Source organism: Dendrobium catenatum, unplaced genomic scaffold (genome assembly GCF_001605985.2).
Source record: "Dendrobium catenatum unplaced genomic scaffold, ASM160598v2 fragScaff_scaffold_1557, whole genome shotgun sequence".
Classification (NCBI taxonomy): Eukaryota; Viridiplantae; Streptophyta; class Magnoliopsida; order Asparagales; family Orchidaceae; genus Dendrobium; species Dendrobium catenatum.
This window is the reverse complement of record NW_021320019.1, coordinates 9,164,250-9,184,958: the sequence shown is the minus strand read 5'-3', so window position 1 is coordinate 9,184,958 and position 20,709 is coordinate 9,164,250. Positions and strand designations below refer to the sequence as shown.

General features: G+C 34.3%; 1 protein-coding gene across 2 annotated transcripts in view; it reads right to left on the bottom strand.

Moving 5' to 3' along the window:
• LOC110113583 (protein TSS) overlaps positions 1-20,709 on the bottom strand; it is a 42,532-nt gene that overhangs the window by 10,216 nt on the left and 11,607 nt on the right. For both annotated transcript variants that reach the window (XM_020846224.2, XM_020846225.2), the window contains exons 13-25: positions 20,316-20,378; positions 20,114-20,215; positions 10,689-11,006; positions 10,514-10,606; positions 10,329-10,430; positions 10,146-10,250; positions 9,188-9,321; positions 7,933-8,116; positions 7,451-7,582; positions 7,239-7,351; positions 6,983-7,073; positions 4,182-6,755; positions 93-161 (exon numbers count right to left, since the gene is read on the bottom strand). In XM_020846224.2, the coding sequence (XP_020701883.1) occupies positions 4,374-6,755; positions 6,983-7,073; positions 7,239-7,351; positions 7,451-7,582; positions 7,933-8,116; positions 9,188-9,321; positions 10,146-10,250; positions 10,329-10,430; positions 10,514-10,606; positions 10,689-11,006; positions 20,114-20,215; positions 20,316-20,378 (3,819 nt within the window). In that variant the 3' untranslated portion in view covers positions 93-161; positions 4,182-4,373. The remainder of the gene's footprint in view (positions 1-92; positions 162-4,181; positions 6,756-6,982; positions 7,074-7,238; positions 7,352-7,450; positions 7,583-7,932; positions 8,117-9,187; positions 9,322-10,145; positions 10,251-10,328; positions 10,431-10,513; positions 10,607-10,688; positions 11,007-20,113; positions 20,216-20,315; positions 20,379-20,709) is intronic.

The window sequence follows — 20,709 nt, the reverse complement described above, 5'->3', positions numbered from 1 at the left end:
ATTTAATTTCAACCTCCTACTATATTTCAGATTTACCAAAAGAATTGATTAGCATTTTATGTAGTAGTTAAACAGCTGAAAAGAAATCATACCTGATTTAAAATTCAGGTAAGTTGCATCCAAACAAAATACTTTGCAAAGACCAAATTAGTGTAGTACACCTGTATATATGACCAAATACAGGAAATAAGGAAGAATAAAATGCTAGCATGTACGTTTTTTCAATTAAAAAAAAGTGGAGCATTGGACACATAGTTCCATTAAAAAAAGCGAATGTTCCAGGAAATAAACTTCAAACAGAATAAAAATGCAGCTAGAACAAGTAATAAAGAAGTTTAACACATTATGAGTATATAAAGCAGTTCCCTTGTGACGTGGACATGTGTGCAAAGATGCCATATTAAACAGTTGCAGAAATAACTGTATAATGAAAATGATTATTAAAAGCTTGCAAGACGACCTTTAATGAGGTCTGGGCAATGTACATGCATAGTAAATATATTAATACCCACTTAGATATTATGCAAATGTGAAATAAAGTATACCCTAAATATCAAACAGACGTTTAAGGATTTGAAGTCACATATCTCAATGCTAATAGTCACATACCTGAACAACAAATTAAGAGAAATGAGTCTCAAATCAACATTCAGGGAAAAAAACGCAGTGGAATATTAACTCTCTATAATTAATAGGGATTTTTACATACCTAACACTTAAAACATCTCTATTTACTTATCTAACACCTAAACTTTAGTATTTACCCTTCTACCACCTAAAAGCCCTATCCCTCATCAAATATACCATTATGTTTCTATCCCGTCAAAACCTAATCCCGAAAGTTGTATTTCGCACAAGAATCATCTTCTCCAGCTTGTGCGAATACATCCGAACAGAGCAGCTCCTTTTCTTACATTTGAATCCCATCGTCTTTCCCATTTCGTGCAAAGCTCCAGCCCAGTCAATATTTCGTTGGTTCCAACCTTCAAATTGAAATAGAGGCTGAAGCAGCTAAAAGCCATCTCAGAAGAACGTCAAACATATGAAGTAACCGCAAGCAAACAAGAGGATAATCGATTGAGTGATCAAACAAATTGCAAAAAAACTTGCTTGTGCTAGATTTGTTTTCCTTTATACATTTTTCATTTCAAAACTTGAGGAGAAAATGTTTAGAGAAAGAAATGGAGACTTGTTTCGAATGAAGCATAATTAGATTCAGAATCTAGTATACTAATTTCAGGAAAGCAACTTTTGAGCGGCGTGGAGAAGACGATCGGAGATGGGAGTTGCTCGATCGGTCGTCGGATGGAGAAACGATCGTCGTGGGCTGCGTGGAGAAGATGGCCGGCGTCGGCAGTGTGGTGCACATGGCAAAGAAGAGCCGGCCGAGCGAGGATGAGGCAATAACGAAGCAAACGTGTGTGAAATACAGTTTTTGGGTTTGGTTTTGACAGGAGAGAAACGGAGTGGTATATTTGATGATGGATAGGACTTTTAGGTGGTAGAAGGGTAAATACTAAAGTTTAGATGTTAAATGAGTAAATATATAAGTTTTAAGTGTTAGATATGTAAAAATCCCTAATTAATATTGCCACCAGATGCCACCAATTCCAATCTAACAGAAGTCACTCCACACAACAGGGGGAACAATCACACAAGAAAGTCAAGATAAAGAAGGAAAAAGCATAAGCATAAGTAGACATGTGTGATATGAAAGCTAGATAGTTGGTTCTTATGGGTTTTTTTAACATTCTTTCAGGATTTATGCTTGGCTCAATTTGTATATGTATCGACCTTCTTTGAAGATTTTATTTCCTTTGAAGATTTTTTTTTTTTTCCTTTGAAGATGTATCGACCTTCTGGTGCATGCATGTATGGCTGCTGTTGCAGGCTTGTCTTTCTAAGTGCCATAAACATGTTTGTTTGGGACATGGGTTCTTTTTTTTAAAAAAAAAAATTAGTTGGCCAGGAGGCACATAAAACATCTTGCCAAACTCTAAGAAGAATTTTCTTTGCTACATGATGAAATGGTATGTCTAGAATCTAGTGCTTTCTAATGTAACTATATAATATGATAGATGAAATCATGCAAATATAATCAAAATTCACAATTCATAAAACATGAATTTCAAAACAATATTAGTCTCTTTTGAAGAAAATTATAAAACAAATAAATTTATACAAATGATAATTTTATGGTTGCCTAAACAGAGATAAGCATAACAATTCAGAATAAATGAAAATTACACGTCATTTGAAAATCATTCAACAATAAAAAAATCAAATTGTAGGAGTTCTCACAAAATCCAATCATGCATGCAGAACAATAATTCAAATAAAAAATAGAAAAAATGAATAAAATAAACCACCAAAATTGCAATCCAAGTCTCCACCCAATACAAGATGGCTTCCCTTGGATTTTGGTGGTCATAAATTACACATTGCTAGAAAGATTCACATCAAAAGAACACTAAGCACAAATAGGAAACAAAATATTCAAAGAAAAAGACTACTACAACTTGCCCTTTTACATGCCTCTAAGTATCCTTTATTCATAATCACATCCCTTTCGAAATAAAAATAATATCATAAAAATCGGTACTGCAATTCAATCCTAGAACCCTAAAATGCCACTACATGAAAATTCCATATTTGAAGAGAACTAATGGCTTACTAATAAATGAAGACGCTAACAACAGGCCCACAAATAATTATGGAATCTAGTCTACTATGTGAATTGTAGAATCAGGGTAAAGTTTCAGTTAGTGTTAACATCGGGTCAAATTCACGGGAGTTAGACTGGATTTAAACTTCAAATTAATAAATTCAGGTCGATAAATCGAATAATGAATTATAATTGAAAACATTCCCTTCTTTAATTCTCTCCCCTCTCACCACCATCTTCCAATTCAGAAACAATAGCATAAATATATCACAATAGCAAATTATTGCTACAATACCATAAATTTGCAACAACATATGGTACCATAAGGGCATGATTACCAATCTTTATAATAATTTCTCTTCACCTTCCTCATCACAATTGGCGTTATTCTCTAAAATTCAAGAATAAAATTATAACCAAAGTCAAATTCAAGAAAGAAAGGGAAGAAATCAAAGACCATCATCAAAGTTGTAATAAATTACTTTTACATTAACGTCACAGGAGGAGCAAGTACATTATTTTTTTGTAAGGTTAAAAGTACGGCATGTTATAAGTAAGCTAACGGGACAAGTAAAACTTGATTTGAAGAAAAGATAATATGCATGAGTGATGATAATAATTTAATTTGACAAAAATAATCACAAACTGACAAAGAGTGAAATATGAAAAATGTCTCATTGGAAATCAACAATGTTGCTGAAAAGAGGAGAGTACTCCAATTGGTGAATTTCTCCATGCAACCAAACATCACATCGAATGATAATTTTGGTTCAAATTCCAATTTTCCATTTAGCTCTCCTAATAACCTAACTTTCAAAAGTAAACACTTCTCACCTTCATTTCACCATCTTATCTCGAGGAAGTTATGTTATTTGATTATTTCATTTGCTCTTTAAGATATATATTCATTATCCATAACTACTACATATTGTATCTCACGCTTTCTCTTAGAACCACCTTATAATTTTAACAAATAAGTTTTGTTTTCCTTTCTTATAAAAGTGGTCTATATTTGGCTTGGTAGCTATACTTTAAAAATTAATCAAGTGCTCCTCTCCTTTCTCAAAGCATGTATTTGCTATTGCAAGATCATGCACCACTGCAAAATCAAATATAACTTTGCCCATCATATTCATATCCAAAACTTCATAGCTACCATGAATTCTCTTATTACCCAATCTAATGGAGAAATATGCATCAGGGTCTTCCTTCGATATAAAAAATCATCCAAAAGCGTCAGGGCCTTCGATATAAAAAATCATCCAAAAGTCGGTTCCACATGTCAGAATGAAGAAAAGAATTTGCTAAGAAAACTAAAATGATACAAAATTATTATGCTTCACCGTGAGCAAAATTATTATGCCACAAAATCTACAAAATTTTCATTACTCTTATCTCAAAAACTGGTAAAGTAACAGGATCATTTTTCTTATATAAGAAATACGAAGTCAAATGGTAGAAAAGGTAAGTCATTCATTCAAGGTAGGGCATGTTCCAGCCAGCAATGGAGACTCACCTGTGCTGTTTTCTGCAAGCTCATTCAGATCTCACGTACTAATTTGTAAAAATGTGCTGAGAAGAAAACAGTAATGTAGCTTAAGGAAATTAAAACCAGATGTCAATTGTAAAGTTGTCTAGCTTCCAAATGAGAATAATGGGGCTTTCCACATATCCTTCTTCTATAGCTGACCACAGTGACATAGCCTGATCATGAAATGCTGGGCATGGGAGCTTCGTTTTGAGATATCTCAGTTGGTCTGGCCACATAACTTCCTCTAACAACTCGGTTATAAATGCACTTAAATGACTGTGAACCATATGGCTTATTGAGCAAACTAATAGGCAATCTTAGAGATTGCTTTCTACGGTTTCTTCCTTTAACGAATATGCTGAAGCTACCATCACGCTCATATTTTTTATTACTCTGCTTCTCACTGATAGAATCAGCATGTTCTTTCAAAGATACCGTAGGCTTTGGCTCTGTTTGAGTGTCAGAAGGCCCATGAGTTTCCACAGATTCTTGTTTCACTGCTTCTAAATCCTGTGGGACCATAATCTCACTCTGCGGAACAGATGCTTCACCTAGTTCTTTCTGGGATGTTTCTCCAACATTGCTGTCCCCCTGAGGTGACGATTTAATATTAGCATTATCAGATTGATTAATTATTTCTAATGTGGCATCAGAAATAGGATTGGCAACAGTTGATGTAACAGAGAATTCCACAGGATGACAGCCAGGCAATATAGTTCCTGGCATGAACTCAGATGCACTTGGATTCATATTACAGTGCCAAGAAAAATGGTTTGGATGAAACACATTACTGTTCATACCAAATGTGCTGCTTGGTATAGGTTGAGGTTGACTATATGGTGGACTATATGGAGGATAAATAAATGACAAAGGAGGTATGATACTAGGGGGACGAGGAGCTGGATGATAATAGGGGTGATGAGAACCACAAATAGCAGGCGCTGTAGGCATGATAGAGGGTGGCCCTGGATGAAGGGTGGAATTCAAAGGCCATGGTGCGACAGCTGCAATGGGACTGGAGGGGAGGCTAACATTCATAGGAATAGGACTTAGCACAATTGTGGGAGATGGGTTGAAGGGTGCTGCAGCGGCAGACAAGGCAGACATTTTCTTGTTAGGCTCTCTTACTTCACCTATATCCAATAACAACCTTCCCTTGTCATCATAACTATCAGCATTGCTTGGAGGATTAACATTTTGAAGACCCTCGTGAAAACTAGCATTCACATTTGGCTCAATGCTACTAGATAGCACATCCATGAGACATTTTTCTGTTGACTCATCAGAAACTGAGACCTCAGATATTTCACAATTATCAACATCAGAAGATGCGCTATCAACATTGTGATCACTCCTGCAAATCTCCTCATGAATTGCGTCACTGGAAATAATAGAGTCTGGAACAATCTCACTGAGCATACCCCCAAATGAAGCCACTTCTACGTCTGAAGAAAAAAATGCAGAGTTGCTTTCTCTGTCGCCATTGTTCAGGGATTTTTCTTCTTTATACGTATCTTCCACCTCATTCTCTAAGGTAAACAATGGATATGGAGTACTCTCATCTTTCTCTTCGGTGAGGCTTTCGGAATTAATTGGGGTACTACCAAGTACTGAGTTGTGCGGGTCTTCTTTCTCTTGGCTTATGTTTGTCAAATCAACTGGTACATGGGACTCTTCTACAGAATTCTCTGTCAATAATAACTCATTGACCTCTGGTTCATCTTCTCTTGTTGGCGACTTCTGATTAAGGTCTTTGGACTTTGGATCCTTCCAGATCTGAATTTTAGCTATTGTTCCTGGGGGTGCCAAAGCCACATCCTTATAGGATGGAGAGGTTCCAAGGCTAACAATCACATTATTCTGTGACTCTAAAACCTCACTCATCAAATTCCTCTGACCATTCATATCAACCGATAACAAATTATTATCATTGTCTACCAGTGATTTTGTTTTCTCATTGCGAAATTTAGCAATATTTGCTGTCTCGTTGATGCTAGATGATGCTGACTTTATTCTATATGCCACGGTCTTGTATATCTTACGACCAAATCTAGTACCCGGTGATTGAGTTTTTGAGTGGTAATAATCAGCATAACTACTAGGGACTACAGTTCTCTTCTTTAATACATAATAGCGGCTACTAGAATAAGAATATCTTGGTTTGGTTTGAGCGGGTTCAATTGGAGCATCTCTTTGATAGTTATTTGATATCCCATTAACTGGTGCACGTTGTTTGAGTCTCTGTCTGCCTGATGCTACTGACCTTGGAACAGGTTGCCAACCTTCTTCCACATCCATACTTTCTTCTGTTTGAATTTTATTAGCAGCGTCATGTTGCTCCTCAGAAGCTACTTCAGACTGCCTGACAGCTTTAATGTCCTTTTCCAACACCGAACAATCATGTTCATGCTCAAAACATACAGAATGAGCCTGTTTCTCAGGGTCTCTATCTAGGAGTTCGTTTACTAGCTCTACTTCATCTTTATTTGTTGACTCAGAAGTTACATAAGATCCATCCAAATCAGGTGAATTCAAGTTCTGGGAGGACCGGTTTTTCACCTAAATTAAAAAAAAAAAAGGGCATTAACTTCATATTAATAAAATTGATTGTTGACCACTGATACTTCCAAGCATCCTGAGTTCTTGACTACTTGAGTTAACTTTTCCATCGGACTTATAACATCATATCCACTTTATTTACACTACTACTGAAATAAGCTTCTAGAATTATTAAAAGTTTTATTGAATAATTTCTGACAATTCTTTTAACCAAATGAATCAGTTACCTTCCAACTGAGGCTTCTCTTCCTTATGGACTCAGCATCCCTTCCCCTGATTTCTTGACTTGGATTTATATAATCAAGCAGGTCAGATACACTGCCAAAGAGAAAATTGTAAGTTGTAGAATGACGAAGCACAAACAAATAAGTACAGCAGTAAGTCGATCACATCTGTTGGCTCAAACTACATAAAAAATGTTGGCTATGAGAAACTAAGTATGCATCATCTAATCGATAAAGACTGTGAATGTTCTGTATGAACCTTAGGTGGCCTTTACTGGCAATAGATGCATCTGGTTTCTTGGTGCCATTGCGTGCAGCTTCTTGTTGCTCAAATGCCTTGGACTCAAAGTACTCAAGCCAGGCAGCAGTATCCTACAGAAGACAGTGATAGCAATTTCCGAAGAAATTCACCAATGGGAAACAAAATTTATCTATTATCAGCTTTCATAAGTCGATTTAAATGGGAGTTACCTGAGTTCGTAAGTCATCAGGTCCAAGTTTTGCTCGAAGAATTTGCAAGGTTGTTTGTTCATGCTGAACACTCAGTTGATATGCTTCCATTAGGGAGAGTGCAATGGCTATAGCATGGTAACTTGCTGCCGTCTGATGAAACAAATGAGAAATTTTAAGAAACTTCAATAAAACAACAACACACAGAAAAGAGAAAAAATATCCCAAACAGTTGATAACATAGACTAGCATCAGTACTCCATGTATGATTGAAGCCTGGCTATAGTATTGATTTATGCCTTAAGTTGCTTAAGGAACTTAAAGCTTAAACCAGTAAGAGAATTGTGAATTTGTCCCACCTGTAGGGATTTGAATTCTCCAAAAAAGGATTAGAAAATTAAGGAAAGGGTAAACATAATTACAACAGTGAGCTCAATTGTGAATCTTGTAAAATGAAACATGAAACAGTAGCCAAAAAATTGAGATTAAGATTTGCAGGATACCTGAATATGATCAGGACCAAGTAACCTCTGGTTGCATTTTAAAGCTTTATGGAGATATCTAAGTGCGACATGCACATTTCCTAGGCCTTCTTCCATCATTGCAACATTGATATATGTAGCAGCTGTGTTTGGGTGAGAAGAGCCACAAGTGAGATGAAGAAGATACAACGCACGCTTCACATACCTGGTTATCAAAAATCTAGCTTTTGAGAACTACATAGACTTGTCTGACGGAATCTTGAAGATGGTTACTTAAATGCATAGCTCATAGGATTAACAAATAATATATGAACAAGATGTTACCAACAAAAAAATTAGGAATATTTAATCACAAAAGTCCATCACATATGAAAAACCATCCAAGGATAAGCATGCCGACTGCAATGATAGTTGGATGAAAAGCACAGTAAATAAAGGCAAATGAATCAAAAGATATCTTAAAAAATAGAAACTTCATCCGATGACTTAACTCTGAAACATATGCATAGAATGCCTTTTTAATCCCAAAAACAAAAAAAATTCCTCGGATTGAAATGTAGAGAAAGCCAACAGAATTATCACATAAATGCATGTTTGAAGAATAGAAAGATATCAAGCACAAAATACAAGATTTAAGAGTGACTAACTGAAAGACAATGATTTTTATGATTTTCAACTACTGCTCAAAGATGCATGAAGTTCCCGCTTTGAAAATTCCTGCAAGTTTCTACCTTTAATTCTCACCCCCTTTTTAAATTGAAAGGTCTAATGGAAAATAAATCACCATGTTTTGGCCCCAAAGTAAAAAAAAAAATACTTAAAGAAAGAATAGGCAGTGTGCATATATGCAACCAGAGAATGAAGGCAACTTGTTTAAAGCAACAAAAAGCAGTTGCACCTCAGGAAAAAGTTCGGCTCATGGGAGGCGGTAAACGTTTTGGATAGCTAAGTTTGATTTTATTATTATTATTTTAAGAAGCCTTTGTAAGCACTGAAGAGGTATGAACAGCAACATGGCTGATCATATAATGCAAGACCTGTTTTCTCAGGGAAGCGTTAATAATAAACAAAGAAATTAAAATATCTACTTATATATCATCCAAAAGCATGAACTGGACTTTCTTAAGAAGATATGCAATTAGCAAAAGTCCAATAGAAAATTGGTTTTTTTTTTTTTTTTTTTTTTTGAGAACTCATTTTGATATAGTTGAAGATAAAGGAAATTAGATAATTGGGAAAAGTTAATTATGTATAAGACACAAGGAAAGGAACTTACTTCAGAGCCAGTTCTGTATGCTGAAGCCTATAATAGAAAACAGCCAAGTCACCATAACTCTTCATCGTATCAGGGTGATCCAATCCTAGCTCTCTCTCATTAATATCCAATGCCTTTTGTTGATAAATTGTGGCCTAACAGTAAAAGAAACTCTAATAGTAACTCTCATCACAGAAAGTAAGAATCACAAAACTTAAAGTATAAAAGAATGTGGAGAATAGTTAAGAAGATGGAGGCATAAAATTAGAAGAAAAATAATTGCGCATGTGATATAAATTACAAGATGATCAATCGAAGATAAAGTCATACGTAAACCCGATTAGATATATTGAATTATATTATACATAAAAATGGAGGTAATAGAAGAGGAACAAGCTAATGGGACTCGAATTACTTTTTAAAAATGGACAGAAAACTCAGGGTGCTCTGTACTACGAGGTTATCATGATGACAAGAAGGAAAACTTTACAGTGGACAGTAAAATCAGCATGCTGCATCAATGAAGTTGTCAAAAAAGCAATAAGAAAGGTTACAAATTAAAGAGATACGCACGTGGAAACAGCAGTTAAGAAGGATAACGCAGTCAGGAATTGAAGAGATGATTTTGACATGCAAGCAGAGGCCCAACTAATGTTATGGACAAATTTTGTGCAGATAGTTTAGAAAGGAAAAGATTTAAACCAAACTTAGTAGGTTTGAAGTTGTTCAAAAAAAAAAACCTAATAAGGTTCAACAAAAGTATAAGAAAATCATGAATCTCCTACCATGTTTTAAGTTAATGCCCTTGCCTATACCTTATCACCATCTAAGTTTTTACTGAGACCATTACTACCTATAGTTTCGGGATTGTCAACCTAAAAGCCAATACAAGAATTTGTGCTTCTTCAAAACAATTGATGAAGACACTGGTAGATGGCAGATACATCCTTATCACCTAATAGTAATTTTTTGTTTCTACCTGATTGAAGTCACCAGTATGGTAGAGAACAACAGCAAGAAGACTGTAAGCTCCAGCTGTCATCCGATGGTATGGACCACACACTGCTATCAACTTTGCCAATGCCTGCAATAATGTACACTATGAATAAGAAAAAAAAATACAAAGTAAAAAAAGAAGTTTGATTATTGAGTTAATAAATGCCTTTGTTCCATAGCTGACAGCATCTTCAAGTTTGCCCTTATCAAGAGCTGTTTTTGATGATTCCAATAGCTGACGCCCATCTGCCGATGAGCATGCAACTTGCTGCAAAGAATAATTAAATGAGAGTTATTTTTCAATGCAAAATTTAAAATCAGAACTCCAAAATAAGTACAAATTCTCATTACCTTATGCACGGGTACCAAACTAATTATATCTAATTTGTTAAAGGGCAAAGAATAATTGATGTCAAAGTCTCGGGGTGCAACTTCAATGCCCACCTAAACAAAGAGAAGTTACTACAGATTAGGTAGTGATGACAGATGTACCATCCAATCCAAACAAGGCAGCGGAATTCTTTACCTTATGGCATAACCCCCTTAAAATAGCATACTTCCTCACATCATGATAATTTGCTGCAGTAAGTTCCCATCCATATCTTTTCTTCAAGAACACCTCCAACCATTTCCAAACAGTAGGATGAACTTCAGGAGCATGAACCATATTCCCAGTTTCGGGAATGCCAAGAAGCAAGTTAAGAGTTGCAGCTATCAACAAAGCCAAGTCCCCAGTTTCTGAAGCAGCGGCAATTACAGCTCGCAAAATGTGCTTGAAAGCTCTTACAATCATCTCGTGAATACAAAGAGATTGCACATGTGACAGTTTCTCTGACAGCTTTACCTGAAAAAGGCAAAGAAATAAGGAAGTTAAATTTACAGTGTTTACATGAAATATTTTGGGAAGTAAGATTAGCAAAATTATTTATATTGATTTTATCATGCAAAAAAAGGGAAAAAGAAAATGCTATACCTATTGAGGTTAAAATTGGGATGGTGCCAAGGGTACTATGTAACAAGAGAATAACTTAGATGCTAAGGTGGAAAATGCTTTAAAATAACAATAACTTCATATATAAGATATGGATGGAAGTGTCGAGCAATTAAAAAAAAGTTACTAATAATCACTTCAATATATGAAATATGAGACTTAAGTTGAATGGGTGGAAAATCTAGGAAAGATAGCTGAAATTGATTATATTGGAATGAGCAGGAAGTAGTGCTAGTGAAGACTGAGTTATAGAAAATAGAATTAGGTGGTTTGGGAAAGCATAATGGAAAGCAAAAAAGCACAAACAAGGCCTGGAGAGAAAATTAAGAGAGAAAGGAATTGAAACGAACAAAGGTAGGCCAAATCTAACATGTTATAATAAGGAATTGCAAAGAAAGATTTAAAGCTGAAGTTGGGTTAAGAAAAATCGTGGCGATAATGATCAAGGAGGAAACCTTTACATTAGCAAATAGAAAATTCTTGCTCAGGCTCTAAATTTCAGAAAAATAACTAATTGTTTTACTAAAATTAAAAAACTTGCTGAATTAATTCAAAAGTAGACAAAGGAAAAATGTGCAGTACTGCCAACAATAGTTCTCACTTTTCCATCCAGAAATAGTGTAATAACACTATTGCATCTCAACCTTAGAAAAAAAATTTATAAGACAGTTAACAATCTGATTTCAATCCAATGACCTTGGATCAAGATCTACTCAAAATTATTTGATCTGATCTTCAGCAAACTAAGTTTGGTTCTAGCCCGGCTCGATCCAGTGTAGATATGACCATAAAACTAATTTTATTTGATCAATTTTCAATATCTAAGACAAATTCTCAGTTCAGCATGTATAAAATCATAGACATAAAAGCATAGATGCATAGATACATTAACTCAAATATAAATACTATAAAAAAATGTGCATGTTAATTCATACATGCACGTATATAACTTTTTATCCAACCTCAAGCTAGCTCAATCCGATCCAGGCTTCAATCAATTCAAGTTCAATTTAAGATGGGCATAACTTATTAATCATCTCATTAATTTTAATCCAAGCTAAAAGTTTTTATTTTTTTTATTTTTTATTTTAGAGTGATCTTCGAAAACACTGTCGTTGCCAGGTCCCAAGTCTTGGATGAGAAAAGTGGAGAGTTGCGTTAGGTAGTCGACAGCCAGCGTAAAACTTGTCGAATAATCATGACACGAATCCTTTAAAAAATTGTGTTAATGCTGGGGCGTCCCCTGGAAGCGACGCGCTGTATGGCCTGAATACAGTGACAAGTGTGCAAAGGCCGCTGCATCAGCGCCCGGGTGTAGTGTTAAATAGGCAAGGGTTCCCACATCAAGGACGGATGTGGGCAAAGAAGCTAGTCCATGAAACTAAAATTAGGATAGGAACTTGGAATATAGGTTCCCTTACAGGAAAATTAATGGAATTAATAGATATTATGATTCATATGAAGATAAATATTCTGTGCATTCAGGAAACTAAGTGGGTTGGAGAGAAGGCTAAGGAAATTGATAGTTTAGGATTTAAACTATGGTATTCAGGTAGGAGTCATACTAGAAATGGTGATTATTCAAGACGATATAGAGCTTTTTTGAATCTCACACTTTAAATCCTGTGAAAGGCAAGCAAAATCTAAGTGGAGGATTTATATAAAAACTTCTTCAACAATATCATATAAGAAAGTGTTCTCATCATACTGTTCCATGGATCAGCTAGAGAGATTAGGATGCAAATTGTGTTCAATTTTGCAAAATGAGTAAATGTTTGTTAATAGTCAATTTCATATGATTGAATATATCATTTGGGTACTAACCTCATTTTGTATCATTTTAGGCTTCTATCTATCTTACATTTTAATGAAAAGATGCGGAATTTAGGAAAACCCCTATTTTTTTGCAAGCAAATGACACACGCTTCCTAGGATAAAGAAAGTACACCAAATTCTTAAAAAGACGACAAACTACAATTTATACGATAAACAACAAACTTTTTAAATAAAACATGACACTTACAACAAAGGACGCTTACAAACGACACTTACAAACCTTTAAATAAAAGCTCCTAAAGTTGCATTTCTTGAATGAGAAGAACGGTACTGATGGGGTGGATACTTGCGGGAAGAAGAATGAGATTAGAAGCCAAGACGAAGAGCGGAGAAGCTCGCAAGCCTTCCCAAGAAGTAGAAGAAGAAGAAGTGGAACAAGCTCTCAAGCTTTTCCAAAAAGCCATAAATTTTCATGTCCAAAAATCACATTATATCCACCTTAAAAAACTCTCAAAACATGTACTATATATAGGAGGAAAGGTTTGAAGTAATCCCAAAATAGCACCCAAAAAGACAGCACAGGAACCAGGTAGAGGCAGCCACAGGAAAGCAGCCAGGGAGCAATCCTAAAAGGCAGCTCGGGAACCGGAAAGAGGCAACCACGGGAAAGAAGCCAGGGAGCAATCCGAAAAGGCAGCACAGTAACCGGGTAGAGGCAGCCACGGGAAAGCAGCCAGGGAGCAATCCGAAAAGGCAGCACAGGAAGAAACCGAGGAGACACAAAGAAGGGGAAGAGGCAAGGTTCCAAACTCCACATAATTAGCAACCAAGTGCAATAACTTCACAAAATAATGAGCTAAAACATCAGCTCAAGCATTAATGAGCTAAAACCAAGTAGTTCCCAAGACTTTAGCTCAAAACCAAAGTAGCCAAAGCTCAACCCGAGAGCAACAAGCAGCCCAAAGACCAAAAGAACCCAAGTTGTTTAGACCCCCCCTGCTTACATCAACTTGCATCATACAAGTTATTTTCTTTTGGTAGCTCAACAATCTCTCAAGTGAAATTTCTTCCAAGGCATTAATCTCCTCTCTCATGGCATCATTCAAATTCATATTTTCTAATGCCTCAAATAAGGTTTGTAGAATTTTAATAAAGTGATGTTTACAAGGAAGACTTTATGCATAAAAGAAAACTTTTGAAAGGATATGCATTGGGTTATAGGGTAACAATGAGATGTGTTGTAATGGGTTGGTCATTATTATTTGATGGTGGTTTCGAGTTTTGAGCTTGTTGAAGATTTTGGCTGGGCTTTGACCTCCTCATATAGGCCTAGTGATGAGAATTTGCATAGCTGGAATATCAAGATGGAAGATGATAGTTTCATCAATCTTATCTTCTAATTGGTTGATTTCCCCCCAAAGATAAGATTTGAGTAAATGAACTTTGTTTTTCATTAAAGTGACATATTTCAAGTGAAGAATTTATTGGTAGTCAAATGCTAAAATTTATAACCTTTTTTGGGATAAGAAATACCCTAGAAAGAGACATAATTGAATGCTCTAGGATAAAGCTAACACTAGTGAAATTTGTGGATGTGAACATAAGCAACATAGCCGAAGATTATTTGAAGAAGCTTAGAGAATAAATGTTTGTAAGAAAGAATTCAGTAAGATTGTTTAGGTGACTTTTGAAACAATTCACTCTTGAGGGTATTCTATATATTAGATATGTGAAAATTAGGATAACTTTTCACATTATCTTTTGAGAATTTGATTTTAGAATAGAAGAGTACTGATGACTTTCAGAATGTGAAAATTTTTTATTTCTACCATCTCATTTTATTAGGCGTGTCAGAACATAAAAATTGATAAATAAGGCTTAATAATTGAGAAAATATAACAAAATATGATTAAAACAATCACATGCATTATCAATTTGAAATTTTTTGATATTAGCATCAAATTGATTTTTTTTATCATAGAAACAAAAAAAGTAAGAATAATGATGACATTAAATTTTTGTTTAATAAGATAAACCAAATCATTCGAATGCAATCTCCAATAAGAGTGGTAAATTCTATATCTTTAGAAATATTAGGGGCTTTGAAGGGTCCCCAAATATCATAATAAATTACTACAAGGAGTACAGGATCAAGATTTACTTTCACAACAAATAACTATAAGATGTTTTGCAATTTCACAAGTCTCACTATGAAAGTTTTCAATGCCAATATTTATAAAAAGAGAAGGAAATATATATCGTATAGTTTTGAAAGAGGTACATCTTAGTCTATAATAAAGTTACTAAATGAAATTAGTATTTGGAGTGCATATGATGAATTATGAAAGATGATTTTTGTCATCAAGAAGGTATAGCCCATTATTTTCGCAAATTCACGTTGAGGTTCTAAAATATACATAGAAGTGATCTTTGATGATTTTATATTATAGTGGTGGTCTCTGATGATTTGAAGAATAAATAAAAAATTAACTACAATGGGAGGAATGTGTAGTACATTGTTGAGGATAAAAATGGGATGAATAACAATATTCCCTTGATATGTAACAATTGTTACTGAGACATCAACTACTTTTATTTTCTCTTGTTGGGGCAAAGTTTGCAAGCTTGAGAAATATTGGCAAGGCTTGTGATATGCTCGTTGGATCCTAAATCTAGGATTTAGGTTAGAGAAGGATTATTTGATGCATTAAAAGTGCAACAATTAAAATTCATATCAATTTGAGCTAGAGAGCATGACTCAAATGACTATTTGAGGGAGTTAAGGAATTTCCTGATCTTGTCGATATCTTCTAAGTTGAGCGATTCTTGTTCCACAAGACAAACCTGCCCTTTTGAGCAGCCTTCGTCGTGTCCACCATAGTTTTGGGCATTCTGTGGAGTTCTTAATATTTTCTTTGACGTACCCATTTTTCTTACAGTAGTTGTACCATAAGTTGCTTTTTGGAGAAAGTTTTTTTTTTTTTGGGGAAGAGTCAGTAGCAACAAGTTCTTTACATAAGAGTTCTAAGATTGTCATAGTACATGTTTAGAGATGGGGTTGTCAAGCATAACCATCACTCTTCCTTCTTTAGTTCATATGAATGAAAATACCTCATTTAGAAATGGTAGGCTCTCTCTACTTATGATTTGAATATTAATTTGGTCAAATTCATTATTGAGTCTTGTAAGAAACTCAAGCACCATTTTTCTTTCTATAAATTGCTTGAGAATTATCGTATCATCGCTACACTTCATTTTGAGAATTAAACGAAAATACATTTAAAATATATTAGAATTGAAGAGTTTAAATATAAAGCTATTAATAATATTTAAAAATTATATCTCACTTTCCTATATCAAGTGATTCTTTATTATTTCTTTTCTAATTTTCATTCTTTTTATAATTTTATTATAATATCTGCTTGAATCATAATCTTTCTCTCCTTCATAAATAAACAAGCAAGATCGTGAGCTAACTCCATCTCATAGAATTAAGCTCAAAATCGAGCTCAAATTCGATTATTTAATCAAGCTCAAGCTCAAGCGATAGGCAACTCGAGCTCAACTCAACTTATTTACAACCTTAGTTCCTAGGGCTCCTATAATATCAACCTTGTGGTAAAGTGAGGCTCCTTAGAGTTATTATGCTACCTTTCTATTGTTGCACTATATGATTCCTATCATAACTACAACTTATTTGGGACTATTACTCCTCTTTGATTCCTATTTTATATGTAACTTACACATGTCTATAACTCACTATAAATTAGGTACTATTCTAACTCTTATCTACAATTGATGCCTATTAGGATTGTAGGTTGGCAACAGGTGGGCTATTAGAACAAAGCTATTGTATATCTAATTTTACTTGTTACAAGAAGCATTCTAAGGCATGTAAAAAGAACTTTAGCTTAAATAAAATTCATTTTTGTGGATGTGAGATATCATTATTTTTCAGGAATTCAATCATCGATCACACGTGCGACTTGAAACATTTCAGGAGAGACAATCACTTTGCTCAAGTGAAAAGCTTATTGTTTAGTTCATTATGTTCCTTCATGTTCGCTTTTTACCATAAATTAGTGATTAATTGATACAGTGATTGGTGTATTTTTCATATTTCTAGCATATAATTTCATTTCTATGCATAATACATTAATAAATGTGATTTTCCTTCTTTTTTTTTTTTGGTTAATTTTGTGTGCCCAAGATTTATTCTTGATCAATTTTTTACAATATTTGAACGAGATCTCTTATTTATTATAAATATTGGATTGAGATTTTAATAGATATGGTTAAATATTTAATATGGGCTATGAAATCTTTTGTTGACTTGAAGCGATCTTGTAAAATTTAATAATAAATTATGACTCCATATCACTATAAATAGAGCCTTAGAAGAAAGGATTTGGCATCCCACAATCATAAGCAAGTAAACAGAAATGGGAGAGTGAGGGGAGATGGTTTTTCCAGACAAGGAGTTTTTCAGATGGTTGCAGTAGGAATGGCTTTTATTTCTTCAAGAAGAATAAGTCAAATCCAGCTTCAATTCCTTAAAAAAGATAAGCTTTCGTCCATAGCATCAAGAAGCTCTAGTTTAAACTCTTGCAATAGATAATTGAAGATAATAACATGATCAACAACATATTCTTCTCCACGTCCAACCATCATTTTTATAGCAAGTGGTTGTGTTCGTTCAGTCACTGACATAGTGAAAGTGATATGAAAAGAAATCCTTGATGTGCCCATTTTCTAAGCTTACTAGAATATTGGATTTTTGTAAGATCGTGATCATATGTGAATTTTGCTGAACTACATAAAATTGTATGTCTTGTATTTGTCAATTGTGTTCGTTTTCTCATATTCATTTGATTTCAATTCAAAGTTTTATCACTATCCCAACATTTTATCTATTATAATTGATTTTATTAGGAGTCGCATGAAATTTAAATTTGTGTCATTTTATTCATCATATTTAGTAGTAATTAATTGTTTAGATTAGATAGTTTGCTTCACCCATGAGATTTGCATGTTTATTCTTGTATTTGTTGCATTAAATAGTTTGCATCTCATGAACAAAATCTACAAAAATAAAGATCACATAGCTTTTTATTTAATCAAGGGTTACTTTACCTAATAGATTTGCATTAGAAACCCTAGACCCTAGGTCGACTCACATCAAAAGGCATAAATGAGCATAATAAATAAACTTTTTGGAATAAATCTACACAACATATGATACATGTTACCTAGTTCATCCAAGCCTCCATCTATCCTGTCCCTCAAGCACAGGGAGTACAACTAACAGATTCTATATAACGTGAAATAATATCAATTGATGCTTCTACAACCAAAAATAACGATTGAACAGAATGCTCGCTTGTTCAGAAAATACAATGCTGTGAACATTCATAACTCCAAAAGTTGAGGTAGAAGATTTTTAGCCAAGGACAAATGTAAAAGATATTAAATATCCACCAATCTCACCAATAAAATTAAAAAAAATTGCACTTTCATCAAAAGTCCATGAACAATTTGACATCAGAGGGAGAAAAATGCCAATGAGTAAATATGAAAGCACAAGAAGGAAGCACTCATCTGCAATAAATTAGTAATTACTAAATAGAGTCAATAAAATATCCGTGCATGAAAGTGATATTTTTTACTTTTCAATGAAAGATCAACACTGTAGACAGAACACAACAAGCAGCCTAGAATATCATGATCTTTGCACATGTAATCTGATCAACGGCAACAGCTGCATTTGGAAGGAAGAAAAGCTAGTAGAAAACTTCATTATTTAACCGGGGACTACTGAAATTCCTTTCTGTGATTGAAATTTTTACTAACTTTTGGAATTGTAATTAAAAAATATTCATTTCAAAAAATCCAGGCATTTTTAGAATGCACGGCCTATTTGGTTTGACCTATTACAAAGAATGATGAAATTTATTAGAATATAAATTTTAGAATTAGAAAAACAAAATTATAAACTTGCAATTCAACCTATCATTTTGTGTGGAAATAAGAGTTGGAGCTACATGAAAAGCCACACAAAAGAATCTTACTAACACCAAGTGCAATATATCGTCAAGGAAGACCAAGTCACAATGCCATCTCACTTTGGAATCCCAATGGCAAGGCGAACAGCCAATGAACCTCATCCAAGGAGGTGGCGACCAGCTAAAACCTCCTTTTTCCTTACTTTTGTTGGGCTTAATCAACTGGATGAATTATCTAATCAGGTGTCGCACACCTCTTTTATAGAGTTGAATTAGTTAAATTAATTATTGTAGATAACATCTATTTCTTAAATAGGGGCTCATGTAAGCCAAATTGAAAATCTAATTCCTAACTAATTCTATTCCATTGAAATAGATTCATTGTTTCCTCTCCTCTTTCTTTAGATTGGCCACCAATCTTTCTATAGGATTGGTCACCTCACTCTCTCATTCAAAAACTCTTCATCCCAATCTGGGATCAAGATCAAATCTCATTATTTAGGCTCCTTTACCCAAGCAAAGGTTCAGACTCCTTAGGCAACCATCAGGAGTATAACAAAAACTTTGTTCTAAGGGGCTTATGAAATTTCAAGCAGATAATTGGAAGGGTATGTCCTTCCCTCCCTTTATCTCTTTCTTGAATAGTCCCATAATCAAAGGAGAAGGTGAACTTTGTTGTTCTAGGCATTGAAATACCATAATGCACCAAATCATGGACAGCGAGCTTTTAATGGATGATTTTGATAGATAATTTCAAAATGTCCAGAGGCATTGCATGAACTATAAACTTGTATGCAAATTTTGCATTAGATATCTTCAAGTATGATAATATTATCAGAAAAAACTACCAGATTAATAATTTTGGTGATGAAATGGTAAGAATAGCATGGTAACAAATTTGCAAAAGATTTGTGATATTAAAACTCCATGCACACTCAACAGGAATGGATGGGAAATGGTATTTATAAAAACCAATAACAAATGGTTGGGCAAAAGCAAATGGTAATGATTATTACGAAGATGGCGGTAAAAAGCTAAAGGGAAACATACATGCAGAAAAGATCCAGTGACTGGATGCTAAACAACAAAGAATAAATGCATCAAGAAAGACAGGTTATCTTTCAGACCACAGTGCCCCACCGATCAAATTTAGCAGGCCGACGTGTTGGAAGATCAACTTACAATTTGGCCTAAAGATCGCATTCTCAGGCCTCTGGTGTGCATGAAATCAGTAAGTGTCCGACCATCAACCGGTGAGAGTTCCAATGAACCGAAATCTGCGACCTGAGACATAATCCATATTGACATTAATGGAAATATTAGGCAAATTGGTTGCCTTTGTGAAACAAGAATATTGATAATTAAGAAAGGAACTTTAATTTACCAGCTTGGAAAGAGCAACTTCATCGTAAAATTTGAGAGCCATATCTGTTAATTCCTGTGGAGACTATACAAGAGGTTACTCTGAACAGTTAAAGCTTAAATGTTACATGCAACAAAAACTGATTGAAACTTCATGGAATAGACAATAACTATGATTGTTAGCCAGAAAAATATTACTAGCTAAATATCCATGTATTAAAATTTGCACATTATGCCGAGAATCAGGAATATATTTTTTGTCTATTATGCTTCTAAAAAGAAGATTAATGAGGAACAACAACAACAACAACAAGCCTTTATCTCACTCTGTGGGGTCGGCTACATGAATCCTTTTTCTCCATTGTATCATATTAAAAGTCAAATTCTCGTTTAAATCTAATAAAGAAATATCATTT